The 22,441-nt window shown below is 32.3% G+C and overlaps 2 protein-coding genes across 2 annotated transcripts; both read right to left on the reverse strand.

Moving 5' to 3' along the window:
• Positions 1-3,637: 3,637 nt before the first annotated feature.
• Positions 3,638-6,873, reverse strand: LOC145615560 (uncharacterized). The gene is made up of 2 exons (XM_081670636.1): positions 6,282-6,873; positions 3,638-4,300 (listed from the first exon to the last, which is right to left on the reverse strand). The coding sequence occupies exons 1-2, from the start codon at positions 6,478-6,480 to the stop codon at positions 4,035-4,037; spliced, it is 465 nt and encodes a 154-aa protein (XP_081526762.1). The 5' UTR covers positions 6,481-6,873; the 3' UTR covers positions 3,638-4,034.
• Positions 6,874-11,946: 5,073 nt separating this feature from the next.
• LOC145615570 (protein SEED AND ROOT HAIR PROTECTIVE PROTEIN-like) lies at positions 11,947-13,421 on the reverse strand. Its single transcript, XM_081670647.1, has 2 exons — positions 13,160-13,421; positions 11,947-12,409 (listed from the first exon to the last, which is right to left on the reverse strand). The coding sequence occupies exons 1-2, from the start codon at positions 13,353-13,355 to the stop codon at positions 12,123-12,125; spliced, it is 483 nt and encodes a 160-aa protein (XP_081526773.1). The 5' UTR covers positions 13,356-13,421; the 3' UTR covers positions 11,947-12,122.
• Between the last annotated feature and the right edge of the window lie 9,020 nt (positions 13,422-22,441).

A 22,441-nucleotide genomic window follows, 5' to 3' on the forward strand; every position in this document is an offset into this window, starting at 1 on the left:
GATATTATTATGATATTCATGTGTACGTGTTTTGCTAACGGATGGAATTGTGCCGTTATTGTGGGCCATACAACTAGCAATTAACGTCGTTAGGATCATAAAGAAACGGAAAATTGGCTACTTTTTCTTTATCGTTTAGCTAAAGAGTGGACGCCATTATCATCCCATTTCTAATTTCATTCTTTATCGTTGCAATTGGGATCGCAGAAAATGAAAATAAACATAATCGATAAGAGCCAACAACTTACAGTGATTCCACCCCGGCAAATACGCAGCAGAGATGGTTGGGAGTTTATTTCGTGACTCAATAGGTCGGAGAAGATCGATATTGCAGTGTTGCGATCCCAATTGCAGTTTAAATGCGAAATTTAATTGACTTCAGCAAAGTGCGACTCCGTAACTGCAATGAAGACAATATTCAATTGCAAATTGGGTCCGAGAAGAACCCAATTGCATGAAACGGCAGCTTAATTTGTCGTGTATAATCAAAATCTGAAATTCCAAATTTTGGTTATGTTGGAGATGATGATCCTAGGTCAAAATGTAAATGGGGGATATTCAGATTGGGAAAGTGAAGTAAAGAAACGGCAGGACTTTACGCTAGAGCTTTGACTAAGTTCATCGTTAGTCAACAAATTTCCGTAGAAACTACCGTGTGAGACCCATCCATGTATATTTACACATATTCCCCAACCTGTTTCAAGTTTTTACCGAAAATGCCACCTGATGTACATAATAAATTGATCAGGCTGATTGACTAGTATTTGCTCTACTAGGAGATATCTAGAATCATAGACTTTCTTTGTTCCTTATTTTTTAAGTTTTGAATTTAACGATTTCCAAGAGGATACCCCCATTTATCCCACGGGTAAACAAAATGGGTTTATCTCAAGAGACAAGAGTGAAATATTAATAAAAAAAATCTAGTAAGCTTAAAAAAGTAAGCTAATGGTGGGCCTTGTGCTGTTAGGTAACGCCGTTTACTATTACCATCTTTCATCTTCCTCCTTAGTAATAAGCCTAATAGGAGCTGAAAGAGGAAGATTAAAAGACGAAGGCGCATCAGTGCATCACCATTAACGGAACCAAAAACCATCACCAACTTCCTCTTTCATCTCCTTACTCCTTTAATTAACAACCGGAATTCAATCATCATCTTATCTTCTTCTTCTACGAACTATACAACCACCGTACCAACACCGACATCAACCCTAACAGAAATTGAGTAATACATGGCACGGTGAACCCCAAAGGCTAAGTTTGCTTCCCCTCTTCCATTATTTTGTTCATTGAAAGCTTAAAATTGAGCTTTGATTTCCCTCTGCCATTGAAGCTACGAGATTTCCATTTTCCACCATTGAAGCTGTTATGGGGTAATTTTGTACAATGGTTGACCGATAATGATAGTCAACGATCGACGCTACAAGACCGGGTCAAGATAGTTACGAGTGCTTCCTAGAATCAAGGAGGGACAATGGGTCAACAAGAATAATTTTTCAAGGTTGTTATTACGTATCTACGCTCTAAGCAAGTCCAAGTTCATTGGAGACCAAGTAAAAGGGATAACCGCTACTCCCACTATTTGAGGAAGTGGTGGAGGAAATCATGCAACAACCACCCGAAGTATCTCACAACCACGATGCTGCTACTTTGAAGCTCTATAAATAGGAAAGCCCTCTTCCCATGAAGAGTTCAATCCGGCGTATGTAATCTCCCTCTAGCCATATCATATACTGCTCTTTCACACCCGTATTTCCATCCATCTAGATCTTCCATTACCAAAATGCATAACCAAGCTACCATATTTAATCCTTTAATTTGAAGCTATTACCCACGTATAGCGTTTCCCTATATAATCCTTTAGATTCCACTCCACTCATCCATGATTAATCCCATTACAAAATATACTCTATTCATCTCAAACCTTCCTGATAATCCCAAGAACTACAATATGTAGAGCAAACCCTTTGACCTATCGCTACATAGACATTCTACTATAAATACTCCCACCTCGCTACTATATTTTAATCTCTTATGTAATCTTGCAAGGATATAATTCTACACACAAGACTACAACCAATCAATCCCCCTGATCATACTACAAAGACCACATACTAGCTGATTACTTTTACTTCTATATATGCTTTATTGTTATCAATTAATATACACATATTGTACTTGTAAATATTGGCTTTATGCCTGTACTATAGTGGATTGGTGGCCTCATTGCCACCCGCGGTTTTTACCCACCTTCATTGGGGTTTTCCGCGTCACCATATCATGTCTCCCCTCTCTTTCTTTATTTTTCCGTCATTTACTTTTCGCATCTAATGTTCCTTATTTTAATTTAGTTGATCCGTAGCCCTTATCCCACATCAAATCCTACTTGACGAAATTTAGCATAAACAGAAGCTACAATAGTTAACTCACGAATTGACATAATTCTCCATTGTGAAGGTGTGAACTCACAAATCTACCTAAGGTTAACCAACCCATGGTTACCAACCATTAATTGACGTCAAGTAATAATTAATTGAAAAATACAATTATACCCTCTCATTTAAGTGGTAAAATTACGAAATTAACCCGAGATAAACGCATCTTGTTTATCTAGGGATAAACTTGAATTTCCTCGATTTCCAATACACATCTTTGATGATGAATTTATTTGATATGATTTGAGTAAAATAACTAAAATAATTATTAGGAAAATTTGTAAATATTAACTCAATCTTTTGACCGTCTGTTTTTATATATTGTGTCACAACCTTCTACTTAATTCTGAACACGTCAACCTTATAAACGCATTAATTTTTATTATGTTAAAATTAAAAATGACTTGTAAAAACAGGTTAAATACTTATGTGGACTATTACCTGGGTTTGCTAGTGTGAAGTGTGAGCATGTGTTGTAACGACTAACGAGTAAGCAGTGGTGGAGGCTGGGCCGTAGTTTTAGAGTAAGAGGAAGAAATCAGTATGTTTAATGGAGTTAGGAGTATGAAGATGAAAGGAAGAATGGAGACAAGAAGGCCGGAGATTATTGTGAGTTTGAAGTTGGAGTTACATGCCAAATGAATTTTTTCATCTCAATATCAGAAATTACAAAGGATTTACGTTATCCTATTCCCGATTAAAAAAAAAAAAAAAAAAAAAAAAAAAAAAAAAAAACGTAATGAAAATTAATGTTATGGAGTAATACAAGATTGACGTGTTTAGAAATAATTAAAAGGTTGACTTAATATTAACAAATTTTCCTAATTAATTATATATTATTTTGAAAATATATTTCAAGTCGAGTCTAATAAGATCCCACGTGATATGGTTTGATGTTTATAATAATGGTGAGTATTTATGGTCAAAGTTTTAAAAGTTGGCTCTAAAAGTTATAACATAAAGAATGAAAAGAAATTGAAGGAAGGACATAATCGACATTATTAAGGAATACACCCTTCATTCTCTTTTTTTCAACGTTTTTTTTTTTCGATTTTCACAATTGCTAATGTACTCTAATTATAATTTTAAGCGTTTTATATCTCTAATTATATATAGAGGAAAAAAAAAAAAAAAAAAAAAAACAACACTTGGCTAGAAGCCTAGAATCATAGACCGTCTTTGTTCCTATTTGGTACTTTTTATGTCAGTGTTCATTATGACATTCATTGTAGTTGTCATGATGTCATCGTCTATTTCAATAAAACACAAGTTCGAGAATTTCGGAAATGTAACCAAATATAAAAAATCAATCAAATTATACGGAGTATTACTTTATATATATGATCTCCATCAAATGACAAAAATACAGGGTAATTAATTGATCAAATGACACTTTGACGAACTAAGCATCATCCTAAAACGATAAAAAAAAAAAAAAAAAAAAAAATAAAAACAGAACTTCAAACCCAAAAAAAAAGTTGCAACTACCCACAACACTCAATTTTAATCATTATTAATCTCAGCATATTGAAAGAGATCAATGATGATCAAAACTCGAAAGAACAGGCTCAAAATCACCCTTCCCCATATAGAAACACATCAAAGTTGAGGATTAGTGTAGAAGAAAGGTCCAACTTGGTAGAGTTCAGGGTGCTCTTTAGTTGGAGTTATAGGATCACCAAAGATGCCATGGTTTTCATCACTTGGCACAATGCAGTCGTTTGCGTCAGGGCCGGGGCTGTCAAGGTACACTCTGCAGTCATTGCTGAAACGATCGGATGGCAATTTGACGAGGAAGAAACCATTTTTATCTGCAAATGTTGACTTTGTCTGGAACAAGGGGCAGTACAGCTTTGCTGTTGCACCTGTCATTTTTATTGTCCACAATCTTATGCATCATTATTTTTTTTCTTTTATGATCACATTAATAGGAAGTATAATTCAATAATAAATTAGGAAAAACAATGAAAAAAGTTTTTAAAAAATAATGAGGGTATAATGATCTTTACATACTATCTAAAAATAGAAACAGGAACAATATTATGGGACAGAGGGAGTATTACATATGTCAATGTCTGTTATTTTGAAAACTTAACACCTCCTCACTACGCTACGTCACTAACTCAATTCCTTTTTATGTCATGTAATCTACTCAATTAGTACTTCCTCCGTTACACATTATGTGCAACAAACCTTGTTGCACGTTTCCCAAGACAAATTTTGTTAATAGGTGATTAATAAAGTAAAGGGTTTGTGATTAAGGGTATGAGAGAGAAAGAGGAAAAATTAATCAACCATCACTACCACCCACAAGTAGCGACATCCACCACGCCCACCACCCACCAGAAGCAACATCCACCACGCCCAACGCCCACCACCCACCACCCACCACGCCCAACACCCAACAGCAGCAACATCCACCACCACTCACATCTACCCACACCCCGAAACCACCACCACCTCATCTCGTAATCACCATCTCACCACCACCACCCTATCCCGTCTCATCACCATAACCACCCAAAACCCACTCCAGACAACTCGTATCAACACCGCAACTCGTAACCCAGTCACCACCGCCAAGATCCGAAACCCCAACCCACCCAAATCGCAGCCACAACTAAGATCTGAAACCCCTCCATAACCAACCTCAACAAATTCGCAGCCACAACCTCCATAACCACCGAAAACCAACCTCAATCGATTTTTAGGTTTCAATTTTGAGGATGATCGGCGGCTATAAAAAGGGGGAAAAGAGTCGGCGACGACTTTGACGGGGGAAAAGAAGCCTAGTGACTCGATCGGTGGTGGTTTTCGAAGAAGAATAAAGAAAGAGAAGCGGCTTTTGGGTTCGGTGTGGCTGGTCGGAAATTTTCTAGGAATTTCAAGGCAGCAGCGATGGACCCGTTCAAGGTTATAGGTGGCTGGCTGGGTGGGAGATTTCGGCCAGGGGCTGGGGTCGTGGCAGTGAGAGAAGAGAGTGAAAAGTAGTTGTGGTTGTACGTGGTGGTGATGGTTGCTGTGGTGGTGGTTGTGGTGGAGGTGAGAGAACACTTGGTGATGATGGCAGTGGATAGGTTGTGAGGGAGGAGAGAGATTAAGATTAGGGATTAAATCATAAATAAATTAATTTGGTTTAATATAATAATAACATATAATCTTATTAATTTAATGTGTGTTATTGAACTTAAGTAAGGGTACATGGGTCATTTTACACAAAAATATTTACCATAAATGGAAATTTTTACTTTGTTGCACATAATGTGTAACATCCGTTTTTGGAAATTGTTGCACATAATGCGTAACGGAGGAAGTACTTTGGATAAGAAGGTTTGAACACTTGAGCTCTTGGAAAAAGCGTTATTATTTAACCAGTTAGGCTAATAGCTAATTATGCTTTAATGTTGCACACTAAATAATATTATACTGTAAGTAAAAGAATTGAAAATATATACTACATAAATACTATTAAATGCTTTTAAAAATTAAAAGTTCCACAACTATATAAAGTAGTATTTTGGGCAACGTTCGGATTACTCACTAGTTGTTTTCAAAAAGTTGTGACATAGTGGTTAAGCATTGTCTTTGGAAATTGAACAAAGTTAGGAGATCAAACTTTGGTCCCTAACTTTTTGGCCCAATATTCGTCATTGGCTATAGAATCACAATTTTTCTCTCAAAAACAGTATTTTAGACCCATCATTATTATCTACAATTCACCTCATGCAGCCAAAATTAATAAAGTATAGTAAACATACACTTACCGGAGCTATAGGGCAAAAATAAGGGGACGGAGGGAGTAGTATATATTATAAAATATGCAATACAAGAAATTGTGTTGTTTACCTTCCAATGGAATCCATTTACTCTTATCATTATCCCTTATGCAGGAGATGAGACCTCGAACAACAATATCACTTTTCTTTTGGGTTACAAATGGTACAGTTACGCTAATGTCGACGGTAACGGGGTTGTTAACAGCAGACGCAATACCAAGAAATGCAATAACAACAATGGTGGCTAATAAGACTTTAGAATAAGCCATTGCTGTAAAATTAAAATTTTTGTTTTTCAACCTTAATATTTTATAAAATCTTCTCTATTTTTTTTTTTTTTTTTGGGTGCTAAAAATGTTATATCTGTCTTGTTATTTATACTACGGAGTAGTATGCATGTATTCTCTTATTTGCATGATTAGTTATTAGTATAACAATTATTTAATATACTTGGTATTTGCTGGATTTATTTTGACGGCCTGCGGGCGTTTTAGTTAAGCTCACGTTTTATAGCCGGCCCAAATATATGATTTGCACAGCACTAAATATAATACTTAATACTCGTATGTGTATGCCTGCTAATTTTCCAACTAAAAAATTTCATTTGAATCAGTGATTTGCTGATTAACATACTCTATCTCTATGTTTCAGGGTTTGACTTGTTTATTATCAGTTTAATTTCTAGGATTATTTATCATTAAGGGTCTGTTTTGATTTGCTAAATTAAATTGAACTGGACTAAATTAGACTAAATTGAGTTAAACTGAATTGTTTATGAGAGAAGGAAATTAGGAACATAACTGAATTGCTGAAGAGAACAAACCTTAAGTGGTTTTAAGGAATAAATGGATAAAGTAAGAAAGATTGTGAAAAAATTGAGTGAGTGTAATTAAGAAAAATGGTATGGTTGACAGAAGTACTAATTTTAATAGGTTTTAAATCGCCAATGCTAACTCTATCTTCAATCATTAGTCTTTCAAGACAGAGGATATATATATATATATATATATATATATATATATATATATATATATATATATATATATATATATATATATATATATATATATATATATATATATATATATATATATATATATATATATATATAGAACCAAGTTATAATGAGAATCAAGACTAAAATAAGAACTAGGAACTAATCTAGGCCCTTACATTACTACAAAAAAGGCCAAAGAAACCTATAATAAAAGACCTGTTGGTTACTAGAACAGGTCTCTTTGATATAAGAGACCTAATAATAGTGATAACAGGTCTCTAAAATGCTAAAGGGCCCACCACTTTTTACTTGAGATAGAGTAAGAGAATTAAGAGACCTGTTGTATATTTCAACAGGTCTCTTATGTGTGTAAAGGCCCACAGCCCACTACGATCCTTTCTTGTTTTTCTTTTTATTTTTTTAATCAAAATTTTTCTTCTCATTATCATTCATACGCCCATCTCTTTCTCAATCCCCCTTTTATGCGCCTCTCTCCTTCACCCTCATCACTTCTCCTTTCATCTCCATTTTTTTTTAATCCTTGAGCAATTGATTGCGCCATTAAATCCTTCGAGCCTCATCTACAGCGTTATTGCATCCTCGTCCTACATCGGCGTTGTCTCCTTTTAACTCGAGTTAGAGGATTTAAATGTCAATTTTTATCAAGAAAACTCTAGATCTAGAGTCTTATGGTCAAATTCGCCCAAAAAATGCCACAACTTGCAAAGGTATGTTTCCATATTAGTTTTAATTTGAATATTTTGAAATGTTTTTGAGTTGGTGACAAGGTGTTTTAGTGGAGGTGGTTTTTGGTTAGATTGGGTACGTGGCCGGTTTTTTCGTGGGTTATAGGGTTTTACCTGGGTAGGGGTAGTTTTTGTTTTAATACAAGGGTTGTTGCGAGTTGGGGTTGTTAGGGTTTTACCTGGGTAAGGGTAGTTTATACGGGATCGGGATGGTTTTCACGGGGTGGGGGTGGTTTAGCACGGGGTTGGTGGTGGTTTCTACGAGGTTGGGATGATATTGGGTTTTTGTACAGGGGTTAGGAGATTTTTACGGTGGTGTTAAGTGAGGTTTAGGCTTAATGTTGGTGTTGATGGGTCAATTGATTGCTTGAAAATTGTCTATAGATGCTTGAAAATTGATGATTTTTCTGGGTTATTTTGGATATTATGATTGATTTATGCCTAAGAGTTGATTTTTGTGAAGATATAATGTTGTTTAAAGTGATTTATCCCCTTGATTTGCTACTGATGATGAGACTTCCATAATGAAAAAATTTGATGTTAGATTGTATGAAAAAATTAATTAATCTAAATTCATTAAGCTATACAGGAAGAGGATGATTTGTTGCTAATACAGTTGTTAAAGTTGTGTTTATGTTGTTAAGATCTAGTTTTTAATTTGAATTATAAGCTTTGGTGCATTTTTTTTTTAATTGATTCCCTTAGTGGTTTACAGGAGGATGAGCAATTCGAGAAACTCGCTAATCTGATAATGGAGGGCTAAAGAAATTACCAAGGATGGGAATGTTGTTAGTTTTGGTAGCTTAGAAGTATTTCCTTAAGTTCTTATATACTTGTAAATTATTCATAATGTCTTATATACATGTAAATTATTGTTCTTATATATATACCTGTAGATCTTACTCATTGTAAGTTACTATATATTAGTACATTCAATTATAATATAAGTTTATGTAAATTTATCTAATTAATTGTTTCTTTTTGTAATTTACAATTTCTTTCTAATTTTAGAAGAGTAATTACAAAATAATAAATATATATCAGCGATTTTTTTTTTAAAAAAATAAATATATTTAAGAGACCTGTTATCTTAGATAACAGGTCTCTTTATTGATATCAAAGAGACCTGTTGTCTTAAATAACAGGTCTCTTCCCCTTCTTAAATATATGGTGTAATTACATGCAAAGAGACCTGTTACCTTACTTAACAGGTCTCTTTATGAGCTAGAGACCTCCTCTAAAGAGGTCTCTTATGCCATTTACAACGGGTCTCTTTTGCCTTTTTTGTAGTAGTGTTAGATCATGTTAATCTGACGGCTCACATGCTTCTCGTGTCATTAATGACATTTTCGTAATATTTGAATGTTACAAACTTATTTCCAGTTTTATTTCTAAAAAGTAAGTGAAAAGTTAGTAAAAGTAAATGAAATCAGTCATAAAGTAAATGAAATTACCTTTAAAGTTAAAAAACTGGAAAAAAGTTTGAAAATCCGCAAAATTACGAAAATGCCATTAATGAAAGCGGGTGAGATGTGAGCCGTCAGATGGAGCACGATTAAAGGCTGAGATTGGTTCCTAGTTCCTATTATTCACCTTGGTTCTCACATGATCTCAATTATATATATATATATATATAAAGAAAACATTGGATCTATCTCCTTGTCTTATGCTACTAGAAGGTTTAAAACTTTCATAATTCTCTCCATTCCATAATTAAAACAAAAAACCGACTTTTATATGTGGACGACTATACTGTGTGGCCATCCATTTACGAAGTTACTTCGTTAGTATTATAAGAGTTACCCGATCAGCAGTGTTACACTGGTTACTTCGTCGGTGTTATAGGGGTTTACTCGGTCAATGTTACAAGAGTTATTATTTGAATCAGTATTATATATAAGGATTATTCGATCAGTATGATAAGAGTTACTTTGTTCTTCAGAAACGGTCACATGTATAACTAGCCGTACACTAAACACATTGACAATAATGACATTATCCTCGATCCCTCTACCCTTAATAAAACTCGATTGAATTGAAGAGGGTTATTAATGAGCTTGCTTAAGAAGGGTTTGAATTTATTAGAGATGAGCTTGGTGATAAATTTATAGAAGGTATTACACAACCCTATAAGCATGAATTCAAAAATTTTGCTAGGCACATCCATCTTAATTAGGTATGAGGGGGGATGAAAGAATTATTGATGGTCAAAAGAATTTTGTAATTCGTACAATACTGAATAATACATTCACCAACCTCGTATTTTAAATCCTCCCAAAAATTCTTGAAAAACTTTGGATATAATCAAGGAATACAAAGCCATTCAATTCTCTCTATCACCCTAAATTTTCATGTTAAATACGGATTTAGGCCATACCCGCAAACCTCATATTTATTTCCCTCCAATTACTCTCTCTCTCTCTCCTTTGTCACTGTTGTTTCCCCCTTCCCACATTAAACACAAAAACATCCTCTCCTCATTAACTCCTTCTTTGCCATGGCAGGAACGAATTGGATGCTTCAATTCGCGGTTAATTGCTGACCAAAGGTGAAAGTAAGCTCTGAGTTTCGCTCTCCTTTCATTTGTTATTGCATTAATACAAAATTTTAATTTTTCGAACAAAACCCTATGTTTCGCAATTTTAAGCAAATAACATCAATTATGTGCCAATTACCTAGCTCAATTGAAGTTCCTTGGAGAATTCACTGGGAAATTAAATATGGCCAACAATGGCTTCGATTTCGAGCAAGGAGGAAAGGGAAGAGAGTAGAGAGGGTAAAGAGGAGAGAGAAACATATAGAAAGAGAGAGTAATTGGAGGGAAAAGAGAGGGTGAGTGGTTTAAAGATGTCACGTGCGAGGCACGAGGTCAGGTCAACACTGGATTACAGGATTAAACCCTCTTTTTCGGCCAAAGGTGTTGCCTTGCCAAAAAAAAAAAGATTAAAGTGTGTCATTGCACAAAAAAATTTCACAAACTTTTTATTAAATCGGGTGTTCACTATTTTAGTGAAAATCGAAAAGAAGCGTGAGTTTGGTGGCCCAATTTTGGCAAGTAAAAAATGAAATCTTATTTTCTCTCTCCTCTTTATTCTACAGATTCTCTTTCTTCTTCAATCTTCTTTTTCTCTGTTTTTTCTCTCTCCTCTAGTTCTCATCTTCTTTTGTTTTTTCTCTCTCCTCTACTTCTCATCTTCTCATCTTCTTTTGTTTTTCTCCCTCCTCTAGTTTCTAGTGATAATCGATAATGTTGATGTTTCTGCTCTAGGTTAGTATTTGTACTTTTTTTTTTGTAAATTTTTCGTCGCTTTGCTTGGTGAGATGGTCGGAAATGGTAGAATCAACAATGGTTTCAACGCGATCGGTGTCGCTAACGGTGGTTCCGGCGGTGACTTTTGATTTGTTTGAGTGATTGTATAGATTTTTTTTCATGACTATTGTTAATTTTTGTGTTTGTTTCGTTAATTTTGATTGATACTCTGTTTTGCATATGTAGTTTAATTACTTTTGTGAAAAAAGGTCACTTTTATGAAAAAAAAAGGGGTAACTTTTGTGAAAAAAAGGGTCACTTTTGTGAAAAACAAAATCACTTTTGTGAAAAAAGGGTTATTTTTATGTAAAAAAAGGGTCACTTTTGTGAAAATATGAAGCACTTTTGTGAAAAAAAGGGTCACTTTTGTACAAAAAAAAAGGGTCACTTTTCGCAAAATGTTCGATGTATAATAAAATTATTGTAAACCGGGGGCATGCAAAAGTTTTTGTAAAAATTTATAAGGTGGTTTGTTGTAAAAAAAATTATTATAAATGGTAGTTTAATGCAAAATTTCCTTAAAAAAAACAAGTAAGGTTAATAGAGGCAAATATACAAATATTTTAGAGGATATAATTATCAAACAGACAAACACTATTTATAAGTCTCATTTTTTAAAATTTATGGAATATCAAAGTTACTTATCTAAACCCAAGACTAAACCAAAAAAATGCTTGAAATCTAAAGAGAAATGTGGTTCATTTCTTCATTCTTAACGCATTTAACAGTAATTACATTCACAAATCATCAAACCAAAATCCTAACAAAAAGATCATACTCAATATCACGATCAATTCCTTTTCTCAAATCCAACTACAATTGCACAAACCCTTTTGTAAGCATAAATACAATTCATATTCATATATCCGATTCCAATATAGGTAAAACCGGATTGAAAACAAAAGGTCCGTAGGAGTAGAGGTTAACATTGTCCGGTTGGCGGACCGGGTTTACAAGAGGGGCACCGGCGAGGCCTTGATTGGTGTTTGTCGGTACACTGCAGTTGTTACCGTCGCCAGGTCTATCAAGGAACACCTTACAATCGCTGTAACGTTTAGCAGGCAAACTGATTGTGTAGTAACCATTTTCATTTGTCATTGTTGACTCTACTAAGTACCTTAGGCATGATACCCTTGCATATGCCCCTGCCAATTTTCAACAATTTTATGCTTCATTAATTTTACTAATCCATTTCTCAAAAAAAAAAAAAAAAAAAAAAAAAAAAAAAACACTAATCCAAATCTTAACTTAGATTAAGCATTAAGGGCAACATAATATGTAGTTGTGTACATGAAAATATGTACTTCAATTACTTAATAGAACAACCAAAAAAAAAAAAAAAAAAGATTTATCATTGACAATTAATATAATTAGATGCCGTATTTTTAAAGGAACTATAAAAGGTTAATCTATATGAAACAATAAATCAAACAAAAATCCACATATATAAATAATAATCATCATTTTTTTTGAAGAAAAATAATAATCATCATCTAAAACAAGAATTTTCGTGGATAGTGAATTGAAACAAATGGATTACTTCTCTGTTCTTTTACCATCTAGTTTGACTTTTGTTCGTTTTTTTGGGAAAATAATTCAATTTCATCACTGATATTATGATATATTGAATATTAAAATGATTTAAGTTGCAGAGATATTGTATTTGAAATTGTTTCTCAAAAACATTTAATTTTATAAAATAATTAAAAATTCCATGATTTTGAATATTATGACAAATCTTAGTAGCGAAAAAGGAGTAAAAAAGTATTAATTAATCGACGATCTATTGGGTAAATAGCATCAAATACCAATAAATCTAAAAAATTATCATTACTACCAATTAAGAATTAATACTACTGCTAAATATAAAGAAATTAATGAAATCTAAATCTTACCTTTCATGGGAGTCCAATCATTTCCATCATAACTAACACAAAAGATGGTGCCTTGTACCGTTGAAGGAACAATATTTTCTTGGGTGGTATTTTTGGATACATAGTTTTGTCGGTTAACATTTACTCTGTTTTTTGCAGAAGCAAAACCCAGAAATGCAAGAACAACAATAGTTGTTAAGATCTGAGATTGAGACATTTTACAACATAACAAATTATTGATTTTCAAGGTTACAACTTTAAGAAAAACTTTGGTCCAATAATATAATATAATATATAATATATGCTAATTGTATGATTTATAGTATTGATTATTTAACTAAAGTAGTTGCTTTAGGAAGTGGCAGTGGGGATAACTCGGTTAATTGCATGTTATAGTACAGCTCAGCACTAGTTTTTTATGCCAAATTGCAAGCAAAGTTAAAAAAGGTAGTGATTTTGATACTAACCAGCCAACCAATTCGGAATAAATCAAATTCATTTGACTTGTAGAATATTGGAACACTATTATAGAAATTTCACAAGATAATAAATGTGATAGTTATGTGTATATGTAGGATCTATTCTGAATTACTGAACTGAGTTGAACTAAACTAATTGCATCTGAACTAAATTGAACTGAGCTGAAGTGAACTGAACCGAACTGATTGAAGCTGAACTAAACTGAACTGAAATTAAGTTGAAGAGAACAGACCCTAAGTGAAATAATTTATATTAATGTTCAGGAATACAAATTATATAGGTTAGATTAAGAAATGGATTAATGTTCATATGAGGAGGGATACCTACACCCCCCCCCCTCTAAACGATGCGTTTATCATGTTACCTACATCCCATAACCCACTAACCTGTGGTAACTACCCACCATTCTCTCTAAAACCTTCTTCTTCATTTCTCTAGACTTTATCTCTCATCAAAACCAGAAAATATGAACCAAAATTGCTTCAAAATACTACGAAATTGCTTCAAAATACTGCTAAATTGCTTCAAATGTCTACATTTGCGAAGAAATTCAACAATCGCAACAACATTCACAAAAAGAGTAAGTAATTTTACTACAATTTTTTGTACGAACCCTATTTTTTCTACTACGTATTTCATTTTGAAATTACATGTTCAGAAACATAATCTAACTTGATTAGAACTATTTTATGCAAAAATCATTAAAATCTACTATGTTTTGTGTTGTTTTTGTAGAACCGAAAAAATATGTTTCGAAGTAGAGAGATAAAGAGAATGATGATTCAGAGAAGAATCTTTTTTCGTTGAACACAACAAGGCAGATTCTGAAGAAACGTAAGTATTATTTCAAAAACCTATTTAAACAAGAGTAGAAAAATTTTATAAAAAATAGCGAACAAAAGTCTCAAGTTGTAGATCTAGAACTTTTAAAAGATATTAAAAGTCTTATGGTATAGATGTTAACATTTCTACGATTCCGAGTTAATATATGAACATATATAGAATTATAAATGTTCATTTGTATATTTGAATTTATTTGAGTTTATATTTGACTTTATATGCCTAAATAAAAAATGTTCATTTTTATGATACGTTATGCACATTTATGAAATGCATAAATAATCATTCATTTGAGTTGAGAAACTGACTTATTCATTCTATCAAATCTTTTGATCATTTATGAAATTCATAATGTTCATTTATATATAAAGTAATGTTCATTTTAAAATATATGTTAATATTGGTTCATTTCAGTTTACATATTGATGTGTCCGTTTTATATAGTATTTTACCCCCGTCCCTTGGTCATAATTAGTAGTGTTTTTGGCTCTTTAGAGCCACTTTTATTACTAATTGGTGTTTTCTAGTGTTTTCGTAGATTTGGTTGACTTTTGCAGGGATTTATGCTTTTGGAGTATTTTCCCGAGATATTTAGGAGCAATCACAAGCACTGGAGAAGCACGACCAGATTTTATAGCCCAGGGTCGGTTGGAGCCATCAAACCGGTGATTAAGGGCTCGGTATAGGTGATATCGGGGTATTTGGACCGAGTATTCAAGACCCAAAGAGGAAACCCAGATTGGCCCGAAGAATTGGAGCCCAATCGAAGTCCAAATATTGGCCCAAATGATCTGCCCGGCCAAAAAGGCTGGCGCCCGGAGGCGCGCCCGGCCGGGCGGGAGGAGCGCCCGGTGACGCGCCCGGCCGGGCGCGAGATTGCTATTAGAGATAAAAAAGGCGCGCCCGATCGGGCGGTGCCTCGCCCGATCGGGCGCGTGTATTTTTAGGGGACGATTAGCGTCGTTTTAATTTGTTTTAGTTTAGGATTTTTGTACGGAGTATAAATACTCCTCCGTAATACGTTTTTAGGTCGTCTCTTCTTTTGGGGGAAGATCTTCTTCTCTCTTCTTCTACCACTTCTTCTTCTCTTAATCCTTTCTCCTAGACTTTCTCTCTCTACTTAGTTTTCTCTCTCTAAACCTTTGTTCTTATTTCTTAGATTAATTCTAGATTTATTTTGGTGACGATTTCTCTTCCCTTAATCTTAGTTATTTATTTTATTCCTTTGATCATGATTTATTTTATTGCTTTGCTTAGTCTATATTTAATTATGTGTGAGTAGTTTAATTTCTAGGGTTTATGGGGATCTAATAAATAATATGAAGGGGTAAATTATTGTTGTTGATTATCAATGCTAGATTAATTTCCTATTGATTGATTTAATGCTCTGTGACTAGATTAGGCCTGTCTTTTATGCATGAGTTTGACAATATTGATTCAAGAATCGAGAGATGAGAATTAATGTTTAGGTCTAGTTTCAATAGGCAAGTTAATTTATAAATGGTTAAATCAAGATTCGAGAGATGAGATTTAATACCGGTAATTTAATTGTGTGATTGTAATAAGTAGCGAGAGCCCTTTACAATCTGGTTAATTGATGCATTGATGATTGACTATTATTGATTGTTGGTATTGCATGATGATTTCTTATTGGATTGTTTTAATGTTTTACAATTGCGGCTTGTAAAAGTATAGCAATATTAAATTGATGAATCGAGCAGATGTTAATTTGATATTAAAGGCTATCTTCAATAAAAACTTAGATCTAGTAAATTGCAAGAGCCTGTTAGATCTATGTTGGTTAATAAATTGCGAGAGCCAGTTAATCATGTTATTTATGCAAAGTCAATGATTGATTACCCTATTTTACCCCGGAGTATTATTTATTGTTGAACCTATGCCCTAGATCCTTTTATATATTATTTTCTCCCTTTTCTTACTCTTTTTAGTTTAGTTTCATATTCAACTTTTAATATTGGTTACTTAAATAATTTAGATTATAATATTTAATTAGGAGTAAAAAGGCTTGTTTCCCTGTGGAGATCGACCCTACTTCCCTATCTACTTTAGTTAGTGAATTAGGTAATTATTTTTTATTAGGGGATACGACTTTACCCTGTCACATATCTATTTATATGCCTAAATAACGAATGTTCATTTCTTTTATACATTATGCTCATGTATAATATTGATAATGTTCATTTGTATGCATTTAAACTAATATCTTACAACCAATCTAGCTATATTGTAGTGATGTCTAAAGTTACACATTTGATATAAATTTGCACATGGAATTGAAGAATGTGTAGTTGTTTTGGAGAAGATAAAATGGCTTAACAACGCTGATTATACAAACTGCGGAGTATACATTATGAAGCATATAGAAACCTTCACTACTAAACTTAATGAGAGTTAGATTTGTGATTTGAAATCAAATAGTGTAAAAGTGATAAATGTTCAATAATGTAAGATATATTGTTCATTTATAAAGTAGTGTATATAATAATTAACATTTGTTAATTCATTTTGTTCAACAGGTGGACCAAATTATGAAGCAAGGATGCGGAACTGATGCTATTTGAAGAAAAACACTAAATATAGGTTAAATAGAAGATAAGCAAGGAAGTTTGCAAAGGAATAGTACATGTTATATGTTCATTTATGAATGTGTATATGATCGTATCTTATATATAGTTTTATAGATGTTTTTTTTTTTGTGGAGGAAAATAGACTTCTAGATTTTATTTGTTAAAAAAAATCCTTGTAATTGATATTTCATTTTAATCTTTATTTGTATGGAAAAAAATAATATATTTTTTAGGTTTTATAAATTGGTTGTTGGTTCTTTACTTTTGTTCATTTTCAAAATGATAAATAATCATTTACATATGTTGAATTTTACAAAAACAATATACTAAAAAAGGTACTATATAGAAACAAATTCTTATGTCTTTAACACTTGAAGAACTTTGAACAAGAGCACCTTGATCATTTATTGGAACCGTAGGAGGAATAACTTAAACATTTGTTGACTGAACATTTCTGGAATGGGGTTTAAACATTTCTGGATTAAAGTTTGAACAATGCCAAGAACTACGTGTAACACCCCCGATTTACTAGTTAATAATAAATAGGAATTAAAGGAAAATAAACGACCTTTGAATAAAATTGCGGAAGCATACACCTAAATTGGAGGTATTACCGCCACACTCAACAATATGTCAAGTGTTAAGGCTTACAAAATCCCAATAATTACAATCCAATAAATCTAAGTGAGCTATTTGTACAACTTTACAAACTTGTTATAGCAAACTAATCGAAACACTTGAGCTCCTTTAGCTACAACCACTTGATCAACCTGTTTAAACAAAATTGACTGCTCACCATTAAGGACAAATTCCAAAATAGATCGTCGCAGGGCCTCCATATATAAGAAAAAGACATTGCCGCAAACACAAATAGCACAACAAAACAATACACACGTCAGCAAAAAGCTGAGTAATCACCACTAATCAGAATATAGAGTATAATTGAATAATAGACAATACTAGCTCAATTAAACAATGTAGTTCAAAACTACATTACACATTGCACTCTGAAAAATAACCTTTATCAACTCAACCTCGAATAATAATACGAATTTTTACTCAATTAACTCATATAACCCATAAGTGTGTCATGTTCTTTGTTTTATACCTAGCCTTGGACATGGGTAATTCGAATAAAAGCGACAAGTATAAAAACTTGAATACTCCCAATAACTAAAAAACATCTTGAACCAGACCATATACGGGACAATTCCCACTGTAGAAGACCATAGAAAAATAAATAATAAAGATTGTACCTCATTCTTAACTCATGATTATTACCCTCTTAACAACAAGCCAAGGACTAAGTTATATAACGCCGAGCCTCAAACCAAGAACAAAATAATAATTCTCAACCTTTTGATCTCATTCTTGATCAAATAATTATTCATAAACAAATAGATAATATCTCAACAATGGCACAGTTCCCAAATTACATAACAAGATCAACTCAATTCATAAAATTAATATCTCAACTCTTATAGGGCAATAAAACTAATACCCAAATATAATCAACTCACAACCCAACAATAATACTCTGCATTAACAACTCTAAAACCTCGATAACACAATACTCCCTATAACAACAACATTAAAACCTTAGAAATAATTGTACAATCAATTATATACAACAAAAGTAATATGATATTTAAATCAAATCAAGTCATACAATATCATAATAATTAATCATATATACAAGGGGTACCATTAATAAATCATATCACACATAATATTAATACGAAATATAATACAAACATCTCTAAAATTTAGTGTGATTACCTTATGATCGATCGATACTTAAATATTGAACACGATCAAAGATCCATGAAACAACGAACTATGCTAACGATAGTTGCGATTAACGATGGAGCAAACCATAAATATGATTATACATGTAGGATAATTACGCATGACATCACCATAGAAAAAATAAAGTTAAACAAAGTTTGGTCAAAAGATTTATGGTTAAATCCAAACTTACGGTTGAACACCTCTTAGGGAATATTATTAGGGTGAGGGGGTATATATATCCTCTCATAAAAGAGATTAAAAAAAATACTTAATAAAATATATTATTAAAATTCTATCAAAATATTATATTTGTATATATAAAAGCTCTAATTTTATATTTTATCAAATCGTAAAATATACGCGGGTATTACACTACGGGTGGAACAAAATATCTAGTTTGAGATTTTGTAGACGCACTAATACTTTTGGATTAACTTGAGCATTAGTTTTAACACCAACAACACCTTTATTTGTAGAAACGTTAGAACGAGCTTGAACAACAGAAACACCTTCAACAACATTTAAATACTTCGCCTACAAAAAAAAGTTAATTGATGATCAATATTAAATCAATAAATGTTCAATTACAAATACTTATATAAACATATTAGAAAAAAAAAACCTTAGCATGAGATGAAATATCTAAATCATCAGATATGCTGGATTGAAGAGTGCTTTCACTATAAGCCTACACTTATCATAACACTATTATTCATACACCTATCATCTTTATAACTCTCACTACAACAAACAAATCTTTTAATAAAAAATGAATCGTCTTTTCTCCTCTTACTCTTCCCAATTCGAATTCCAAAACAATTCCTAAAAGCATATTCGTTATACATTTCAAAAGCTTCTTCTTCAGATTTAAATTGTTAATTCAGACTTAGCTGCTTCTTCATCAACAATATCACCCTTTTTTTTTTCTTTCTATTGCACACATTATTAATATACAATTATAAGTGAACATAAATGGTTTCAAAAATGATCAATAGTTAATACATAAAATGTTCAATAACGAAACTGCACATGTTCAATTTGAAAAATTTTAACACATAATATTATCATGAAAAAAATTGTAAAAACAAATGATCAATATGACATTGAAAATGAACATAAAATGTTCATCGTCATCACAACAGAGTATTAACAATGCAAAAATGTTCATCATCATCATAATCAAAATATCAAAATTGAAGCAATGAAAACATATAACAAATAAATTAAAGCAACAAAATCGAGTACAAAATTATGTAGAAATAAACAGAGCATCCACATAACACAGTATTGATAATCAAAAAGTACAAAATTATGATCATACATTGTTGAACAAACGAATCAATCAATCGAACTCCAGATGAAAATACACTTTCGCAATCACGATCGAAATCGGCAGAGGAAGAATTAGACATTGATGATCAACATCAATTATCAAAATCGTAAAAAATAAACTGGAAAATTAGTATAAAAATCAAATGAAGAAGATGAATTGAGCAGAGAGAATGAAGGTACTACAATCAATTGAGGAGAGAGAAAATATATTGTTTAAAATCATATACTACCTCCGTTAACGGTTATTTGCAACATATATATAAATGGATGCTAACTATTATGTGCAACAAATGTTTTTTTTTCCTTTTTAGGTAATCATTTCTCTCTATCTCTCTCCTCATCACATGCACCCAACTTTTTCTCTCTCCATTTTACTCTCACAAACAAATTTTGCCTCCGCAAACACCCCCTTTGTTGCAAATAATAGTTAACGGAGAAAGTATATACATAGCTTAGCTTGAATGATAAGAAAGGAAGGAATTAAAAATGGATTTAAAAAAAAAGAATCAAAGTTATTCGTGAGTACTACCCACACTAGCTACAAAACGATATAGTTTTGAGGGGGGTGTAGGTGGAACACCCTACTAGGGTGTAGGGTAAAATTTGTAGTTATTTATTACTCCCTCAAACAAATGGATTGGGCCTCTAAACTGATAATTGTAGCCCAACATTATAGACATCATAAGTTGAGGTCTCGAACTCCCAAATTGAGGCACATCGTTTCTTGGAACACCGATAGGGCACAAATTAGGCAATGAGACCCTCAATGATGGATCGTTGCTTGAAGCGATAAACTGATTCAGGGCCTGTTATGTTCCGTTGAAATTCAGTTAAGTTCAGTTCAGTCCAGCTCAGTTCAGTTCAGTTCAGCTCAGCTCTTAATTTATGTCTAATGATAACAACAACAACAACAACAACAACAACAACAACAACAACAACAACAACAACAACAACAACAACAACAACAACAACAACAACAACAACCAACAACAACAACAACAACAATAATAATAATAACAACAACAACAATAATAATAATAATAATAATAATAATAATAATAATAATAATAATAATAATAACAATAATAATAATAATAATAATAATAATAATAACAATAATAATTGAAATAATAATACTAATAATAATAATCAATAAATAATAATAATAATCATCAATAAATAATAATAATAATAATAAATAGTATATGTGTTTAAAATGTTTAGAGGTTTCAAGTTTTTAATATATTTTCCATACATTTTATAATTATAATTATATAGTATATTTTTCGTAAATATTTTAATATGTACATTTGTATATACACATATGTATAGTAATAAATAATCAATAAATAATCAATAAATAATCAAAGATCACTAATCCGTAGTTAAAAATCACTAATTAATAAGTTTTGTTCAGTTCAGTTCAGTTCAGTTCAGCTTAGTTCAGCTCAGTTCAGTTCAGTTCAGTTCAGTTCAGCTGAGTTCAGTCAATCGGAACAGGCCCTCAAGCCATATACAGATCAAGCAACCTAATCTTTGTTCCTAAGAACTTTTCACCAACTCATACAGGCATACACTCAACTCAATGTGACTTAAGTAAATTAAATGTAAGAAGAGTCCAAGTGTTTACCATAAAACCTCTCTATTATATATATACAAAAAGGTTGTAATGTCCATCTAAAATATTGTTAATTGTTACATACTCTTGAAAAATGAATGTAGGGTCTGTTCTCTTCAGCTTAATTTCAGTTCGGTTCCAATCAATTCAGTTCCTAATTTCCTTCTCTCCTAAAATATTCAATTCAATTCAGCTCCAATCACTTCAGTTCAGTTCAGCTCAATAAATCTAAATAGGCCCGTAGTATAATTTAGAACAAGCATACGTCACGTGCACATAGATCTAATAATAATATGATGCTACTGTTGAGTATTTATAGAGAATTGTGAGCAATGTGTAAAGGTGGGCACGAGCTATGTTGTGTTAGCATCCCTTTAATACTTCCTCCATTCTTTTATAGTTAACACGTTTTGAATTCTAACACTATTTACAAACTCTACTTAAACTAACTTTTTGATTAATTAGTTATGATAAAACATAGTTATGTGGGGTTTTGTTATAACCATTTCAATGTTTATCTTTACAATATCAAACTTTACAAAAATTTTGTTAGTAGATAGAGATATTAATCATTTGTCTTCAATTCCTTAAAGGCACTTCACGCGCGTTTTCAATACTAGGGAGTCATACTATGGTAGTTGCTCGTTTTAAGCA

Source organism: Chenopodium album, chromosome 3, assembly GCF_948465745.1.
Source record: "Chenopodium album chromosome 3, dcCheAlbu1.1, whole genome shotgun sequence".
NCBI classification, from domain to species: domain Eukaryota; kingdom Viridiplantae; phylum Streptophyta; class Magnoliopsida; order Caryophyllales; family Amaranthaceae; genus Chenopodium; species Chenopodium album.

Coding starts and splice junctions, on each gene's coding strand:
- LOC145615560 (XM_081670636.1), bottom strand. CDS start 6,480: ATGGCTTATTCTAAAGTCTTATTAGCCACCATTGTTGTTATTGCATTT. Junction 4,301..6,281: donor TAAATGGATTCCATTGGAAG/GTAAACAACACA, acceptor TAAAAATGACAG/GTGCAACAGCAAAGCTGTAC.
- LOC145615570 (XM_081670647.1), bottom strand. CDS start 13,355: ATGTCTCAATCTCAGATCTTAACAACTATTGTTGTTCTTGCATTTCTG. Junction 12,410..13,159: donor TGATTGGACTCCCATGAAAG/GTAAGATTTAGA, acceptor GAAAATTGGCAG/GGGCATATGCAAGGGTATCA.